This window comes from Tigriopus californicus, chromosome 11 (assembly GCF_007210705.1).
Source record: "Tigriopus californicus strain San Diego chromosome 11, Tcal_SD_v2.1, whole genome shotgun sequence".
In the NCBI taxonomy this organism is placed as follows: Eukaryota; Metazoa; Arthropoda; class Copepoda; order Harpacticoida; family Harpacticidae; genus Tigriopus; species Tigriopus californicus.
In genome coordinates, this window is record NC_081450.1 from 12,340,793 (window position 1) to 12,348,737 (window position 7,945).

The 7,945-nt window shown below is 40.3% G+C and overlaps 1 protein-coding gene across 1 annotated transcript; it reads left to right on the forward strand.

Annotated features, from left to right (window-relative positions):
- Positions 1–577: 577 nt before the first annotated feature.
- LOC131891130 (potassium voltage-gated channel subfamily B member 2-like) lies at positions 578–6,691 on the forward strand. The gene is made up of 2 exons (XM_059240645.1): positions 578–992; positions 5,086–6,691. The coding sequence occupies exon 2, from the start codon at positions 5,096–5,098 to the stop codon at positions 6,548–6,550; it is 1,455 nt and encodes a 484-aa protein (XP_059096628.1). The 5' UTR covers positions 578–992; positions 5,086–5,095; the 3' UTR covers positions 6,551–6,691.
- Positions 6,692–7,945: the final 1,254 nt, after the last annotated feature.

Here is a 7,945-nt window from a genome sequence, read left to right on the forward strand (position 1 = left end):
GACACTCTTATTCTACATGCAAACCAAATGCTACCAAGTCAAAAAGGATTAGCAAGTGATAAGACATGCTAAACAGAGCTAGATAAGTCGCTTAAATGAGTAGAATCTACAAAAACATTATTGAATAAAATATATTAAAACAAATTATCAATGGTGTTGTAATTTTCATGAGTCCAAGTCCTTCCTGCCACCCTGTACACTAGTTTGGATCCATAATACAAAAGCTAGAATGGAACAGTCCTCAATTTGATTTTTCATGTAAGAACGCCGTCACGGCAAAATAAGAGTTCCTGATGGTCACTCTAAATCGTGTCAAAGCCGATCATACTTACGTGTGTAAATGAAGATGACTTAATTGCGTGAGGAGAATTTTTCCTCCTTCCACGTCGATTTAGAATTCTTGCTATTTATGCAAAAAGTGCCCCTAGGGGAACACCGGTCGAACCTTCTCTCATCTTCATTATTCGTGTAGCAATGCTTTGTGGGCACTCAAATATTGTCAGCTCATCTAGTGATCTGCCACATCAACAAACAATAACCATGAATAAGCAATCTCTGAGAACTAACTATGTTTTTTTATGTAAAGAAACATCTGCTAACATATCTATCTTAACGTGCGTCACTCTATCTATGAGAAGATCTCCTTTGAAGATGCGAGATAAAGGAGACAAAATAGAAAGGAGGATCGGTGTGGGAAGGAGAGAAGGGGAACACTGTGGAACACAGAGGAACAGAGCTTCCAGGCCCAACGACAAAAGGCAGAGAGGAACGCAACGCAAAAGAGAGAGAGAGGAAGAAAGAAGAGCTGCCTGCTTTGGAACAAGGTGGATCGTGGAACAGTTAGTCGTCTGGCAGTGGCAGGATTCGAAACTTGTGTATATACCTTTGATCTCATGCCAAGGATGTGAGCTAGAGACACTCCTTAATATCTCTACAACGACCGTGTTCCATCATGTGTCCAACATGTTCTATTGAGATCCAAGCTCCTGGCGGTAAGTATCCTGGAAAGAGAACCAGATGCAAATTGAGAAACACAAACAAACACTTTCCAAAGAAACACGGTGAGACTTGGTGGGCATTGGTGGCCTCAAAGACGTGTTCACGTACTTCCTTTTCTCGGGTTGTGATACTTGTAAGAAATCTGCAAATTTAAATAAGCTTCATTTCTGTATCAATTTCACATTCGCATTGAGTCTTTAGGCACTTTGAACGACGCCCTCGCTCTAGTCTAGTGCAGGCAAATAATTGCCAAATGCTCAGAGCAGAGTAAAATATAGGTAAACTATGCCTTTGAAACGCAATAGATAGTCTTAGCCACGGACTTCTAGAGATATGGACTGCAAACGGAAGCAAAAATATCCTATCTCCTAAACCGCTCATCTTGTTCCAAATAAGCACTTGATACGACCACAAGATCTTGTTGAATAGATAAACTCAGCCAAGTTTGAGCCCAAACCTATGCTTAGGGAACTCCGGAGACATGTTCAAAGTTATGTAGTAAACACTACATAAAATTTTAATTTCGGCCTGCTCTTGGTCAGCTACAAAAGCCTTTGACTACATAACTTTGATACGATCGACTTTGCATGTAAATGATATAACTTTGACCTACCGTTAATTGAAGAGATCTACGTTTCTCTTTTTATTACTTTAATTCGAAAAGTGGCTCAGAGTGGTTACGACCAAGAGATTTGCCGGCAAGCTCGTTCGCAGTCCATATTTCTAGAAGTCTGTGTCTTAGCATATTTCAAGGTTGATGTGAATTGGCAAAATTTCTAGTAAAGAGTTAAAAATTCAAGCTTATTTGTGAGCTTGACTTACACCAGCAATACGACACAAAAAACAACGTGTCTAGACATCACTTGGGTGAAAAATCGATGCCTTTGTGGGTATCTAGGATTTAGAATTCAACATATCAACCAAGACAATTCTGAAACAGTTTTCAATTTCTGTACGTAGTCGACAAATAATGAGTTACTTTAATCCATGAAGCAGCTTTTGCCTTGGCTCGCTCAAAAATTTTACAGTGAACTATTAACACCACTCCATGACGTATTAAAATAAATATCTTTTCAAACTCATATTGCATCTCTGATAAAAAATCATGCGTATCTTAAGATCATATCTTACGTTTTACGTGCATTTAAACTTACCCAATTTGGTTAGGTTGTCACATACAGCAGAATTTTTACGCAACACGTTTATCAAAAGTTGATATAAGAACAGGATTTTGCATTTGATATTATAACACCAGAAAACGCCATTAACAGCCCACGGAACTTTTTTACGACTTTCATAAGGCATTGTAAGTTTAGATAGGGAACAAGGCAAAANACACCACTCCATGACGTATTAAAATAAATATCTTTTCAAACTCATATTGCATCTCTGATAAAAAATCATGCGTATCTTAAGATCATATCTTACGTATTACGTGCATTTAAACGTACCCAAATTGGTTAGGTTGTCACATAAAGCAGAATTTTTACGCAACACGTTTATCAAAAACCGCAGTTGATATACGAACAGGATTTTGCATTTGATATTATAACATCAGAAAACGCCATTAACAGCCCACGGAACTTTTTTACAACTTTCATAAGGCATTATAAGTTTAGATAGGGAACAAGGCAAAAAGTACCGCGTGGAAAACTTAGGATAGTCGCTATACGCGCTTCTAAGCAAATGGCGGAAAAGTTCAGGAATGACATTAATCTCTGTATGCAGCACTCTTGGCCTTAAGAGCTTGTAGGAGCTACAAATCTCCTCCATAATCTATCAGATAATCCAGTTCTCTACTTCCAAATATCTTGCCGTCCAAACCTGATGATTAAGATCCAAAATCCAATTAACTAATATATTACAATAACTTCATTTCATTTATTATCATGTACGAGTAGCTATCAATGGCTCTGATCTAACATGTTCCAACTCGACTATTGCCTTTCATTTAGTTAGTTTTCCCATGTAGGAATTCTTTGAAGTTACAACTAGTATTTTCAACCTCATTGGATGGATTAACCAAATATTTGATTCAAAGGCTACATTGGTCGATTGTAAGGGTAGAGTGAACTTGAAATATTTTGATCGGTCGGACTCACTTTATAGAGTACGGTCCAGAATAGTAATATCAGTCTTATGGGAGAGCTATCACATGCTAGCTTGGATTTGGTATGAAAGATTGATCATGGTTATTCCAATTTTGGTCGATGAGTTTTGTGTACATGGCCTTGGAAGTTTATCGCTAGGAGTACATTAACCTGTTATTTGTCGTGTTCCTCCCATTGTGTTTGGCAGACATTGGAAAACTGGAGAAAAGAAAAATCACTCCTGTGGTATTAATGATTCCGTTTGAAGTTGGAGGACATGTGCTTTTCTTTTTCCTTACATGAAAATATCCCTTTGTTCAAAAAGTTTTGTCAAGGACTGAGATGGTTTTTGTCCTTTGAAAAGGCTTACTTCCTGCAGGAAAACAGCAATCTGAAAGTACTCGAATGTAAGTGCCTCAACTTTCATGCAATCTTCGCAAAAAAACAAGTTCATCAATGGACCAATTTATGAGCCAGACGAGTACATATGATGTAAAAATTAATCCACAAAAACGATGCAACTTAAACCAATCACTACAAATCACTAGTCAACTTCTGTTTAGAGCGTTCCGAAACTGTTCTAGTACATTCAAGAAATAGAATAAATGTACCTTCATACCTTTAATACTATTTTTGTTATTAGCGTGTCCTCACTTGACTAAACCACATTGCATGGTGGAAAGGTTAGCCAGTATTCAACTATTCATCGGTAGTTTTTTTGTGTTGCATTTCCCAAGAGGGTCGCCAATTCTGTCATGTAAAGGGCCCAATTTCAAGACTATTTCGAAACGGCATTTCTACGTGGTTGACCAAATTTTCACCAACTTAAAGTCAATGGCATGCACATCATCGTCAGAGCCTTACAACATGCAACCCTCCAAGCTTCCCCTTCATCTGTGAATGTCAAGGTTGCTAAAAGGGTCTTCAAATAATTTACCTGGGCCATGACATGAAATACAGCTGCTACCTTCTTGCTAGACATGAATGTCAGCAGAATATCTCCGATTATGAAGGTGCGTTTTCTAATTCATTTCTCAGATATCTGTCCGATTGCTCTTGTACCGAGGATTTACGGACCTTTTTGGCCTTTATGGCAAAAAGCAATTTCGACTCGTTCCCAAAAGGATTGAAGAGGCTCTGAAAAGGCCTTAGGGGATATTCACTGAGCATGCAATCCCACTCAAATAAAAAAAGCAAGAAACTGAGAAACTTATAGGTAGAAACTTACAATTGTGTTTAACCCCAACAAAACTGGCATTTTGAGTTTTCATCCCTGAACGTGTTCCAATCTAACCATAATCTCAAATGGAACTTTTTGGGGGAGGATGTCGAGAAATTGCCTTCATACCAATTCGAGCAAAAAATGGAACTTTGGGAGAAAAAAGTTTTCGTTCGCAAGAACCTCGCCGCCAACAACTTCACCCATGGATTACTAGAACCTACCTGTCGAGGCCAGATTTTGAAGGCTTTTCTATTAGGCAAGAAGAAACGGACGCACTTATATCTTGTTCAAAGAGAAACTTCTTCTTCCAATCATACGCTTCACTAAACGTTCTGAAGTGGAAAAAAAGTGTCTCAGCTTAGACTCGACTTTCCATTTTCCATTCATGTAAACATTTAAATTGCGTATGCCTACAAGTACCAAAAGACTACACCAACGATTCCTAAAGGTTCCATGAATCACTTTTGGACTGGCCTTGTTTCAAAATGCAGATTTGTCGCTCTGGTGTGTAAGTCTATTCTTCCAAAGCTTAAAGCACCCGAGAAGTTGGAAATTGAAAGGTTTCTGTATTAGGATATGCCAGAGTGAAAACGAGAGGCTCAGCCAAAAGACCTTCTTCGTTATGAGTTCGAATGATATCAATTATTCACAACAACTTCGGTCTTGGTTGCTCTGAACCATGCTTGTTAACTGTTCAAACAGAGACCTAATTCTCTCACAACTTTGAGTGAGTGATCTTAAGTGCTCCCTTTCCATTTTTGTTTCTCTCTTCAGGCGAGTCGAAATGTTGAGTACCTTGGAATTTGATCTCTTGGGGGATCCTTGGCCGCAAGGATCTCTCGCAGCCAATCTGGAACCCTACATCCGAAGTCGGTCGGGAAATGTTTTGATCGATGTGGGTGGGATCGTCCATCATGTGAGGATTGAAAACTTTGTGGGATCCGTTCTCCCGAGTTCCAGATTGGGTCGACTGTTCCGTGCCACCACCAAAGAGGAAGTGTTCGATCTCTGCGATCACTTTTCCGAAGGAGACCCGCCCACCGTGTTCTATGACCGCAATTCCTCCGGGTTCAATACCGTTCTGGACATCTATCGTACCGGGAAGCTACACTTCACAGAGAAAAGCTGTGCATTGGTGATGAAACAAGATTTTGACTTCTGGGGCATTGACGAGATGCTTCTCGAGCCTTGTTGTGCTCTCAAGTATTATCCAGAAATGGAGGTGTGTTCCAAGGAGCAAGAAGGAGAGCTCCAAGCCCGTCAATTAGAGCAACAACGCGCTCTGGATGAGGATTTCGGGGATCACTGCCTTGGTCGGATCCGATCCAAATTATGGAACCTGACCGAGTATCCCGAATCCGGGATCGATGCCCAAATTTCGGCCTTCTTCTCGCTCTTTGTGGTGGTGGTGTCCACTGGCACATTTGTATTGGGAACCTTGGAGGAGTTCCAAGAGCCAGAGGATGGCAATTATGACGATGGTGTGGAACGCTACGAGACGATTATTGTGATCTTGAGCATTATCGACACCGTGTGTGTCACCTACTTCACATTGGAGTATGTAATTCGGTTCCTGTGCGCCCCCAGGAAACTGCACTTCCTGGTTCAACCCATGAACCTGGTCGACGTATTCGCCATTATCCCCTATTTCCTGACCATTTTTCTTCACCAACTCGAAGACATTCAAATCATCGGCAAGGCGGGCAAGATCGTACGATTAGTGCGGATAATGCGGATCCTGCGTGTTTTCAAGTTGGTCCGACATTTTGCCGGCCTTCAATCCTTGATCCACACCATGCATCAGGCCTACAAAGAGTTGGGCCTTCTTCTATTCCTGATTAGTGTGACAGTGCTAACTGTGTCGTGTTTAGTGTATTTCGCCGAACGGGACGAAGGGGTTTGGTCGTTTGTGGACTCGTTCTGGTTTGCCCTCATGACCCTGACCACGGTCGGATACGACCTCAATCCGAGAACCATGTTGGGAAAAGTCACCGGAGGTTTCTGCGCCCTACTAGGGGTCTTTATCCTTACCCTTCCTATCCCAATCGTGGTGAACAGCTTCGCTTCCTACTATAAAAACCGATTGTGGCGTAACGAAGTAGCCGTAAAGAAGCGAGATCGCATTCGAAAAGCCACCGTCAGTAGGGACCCTTCCGAGAACCTTTTCATTCCAGGAACTGTGCCGAATTCAGCCTTGGACCTTGGCATTGAGATGAAGGCATTGAACCCCATGGTTTGAAAGGAAAAGGGATTGAAGACACGAAAACATATCAAAACAGCAAAGCTCTCTCTCTCATTCTCTCTCAACTCAATCCAAAAAGACGTGTATAGCATGTTCTAAGTTAAAATATAGATCGAATGTCTCAAATGTTCAACTCAACACTGCTTTCTTTCCTATATGGAACGATCTCTCAAAATGGTAAGCAGGCCTGGATTGGAAGTGCTTGCAATTACGCCATTTCACTCGAATGCCAAAGGAACACAGTGGATTGTTACTATAAAGGGTCCAAAAAATGTTGGCACCAGAGAGACAATAGGAATTCTGCGCATTCATCTTGGCCCTACATTAAACTCGAGGTTCAAAGTACACGCCACAAAAAAAACCTTCAAACGTTTTTTCAATGTAAGCAACAGAATCACTAGGATCTATGGAAGCACGTAGCAGATGTGAGTGAATCAAATTAGTCCCAAGGGAAGCAGAAGGATCCATCTTGTAATGCTGCTTGCTTGGAACTCTGCTGTCCTCGTGATGGTCTCTCCAAACAAAGGAAATAGAAAAGGCTCCTTCACAGTCGAAGGCCAAGCTCGCCTGAATGATGGCATCACAAATTTGATTACAAGGCCTTACCTTTTGTCGACAGAGACCCATGAAGTCTTTGGAGGCTCTGCAAATTTCGAACTAACTCACACATTGGGTGAACCTAAAGATGAAAAGCAGGAAGGGGAATGAAAGTTGTCATCTTCTGTTTATACAGACGCACAATATGTTAGAGAATAATTGATTTGGCTGTTCCATTCTTTCCGTTATTACAAATTTTCTCAAATTTATGCAAATAAGAATCATTTACCAACTGGACCCATATTTGCATCCTAGACCTGTATTTGCATCTTTTCACATTTTTATGCAGTTTAGACTTTTGGCTTTTGGCTGATTTCGCATGGGCTGAAAAAAACAAGTAGGTTTCCTCCACTTTAAAAACTGGATACCTCCGGGAGACAATTGAACTTTCATGTATTACATACTGTAGGGACGGATGGACAAGTCAAAGTTGTTGTATCGACAACACCTGTGATTGTTGTAGAAGTTAGGTATTGGATAACCGTTCAGATGCTGATCCGCTGGAATCAGAGCTTCCTGTTATAAGAATATAGTATGTGTCCAGCTTAACGTATTGCTAAGAATAACTTGATTTGCCATAATAATATAAAGCATATTTGAAGTTTAATTGCATCCTTATTTGCATCCTGGACTTGTTTTTTTCATCTTAATTTGCATCTTAAGTTTTCTTTTCATGCATAATTTTGAGAACGTTAGATATGACTTCGAATACTGAGATTCATATTTGTTTAAATCTCAATTTTTATAAAATTGATACTCAATTCTTTGCCTCTTATTCACAATTGTTCACTTATT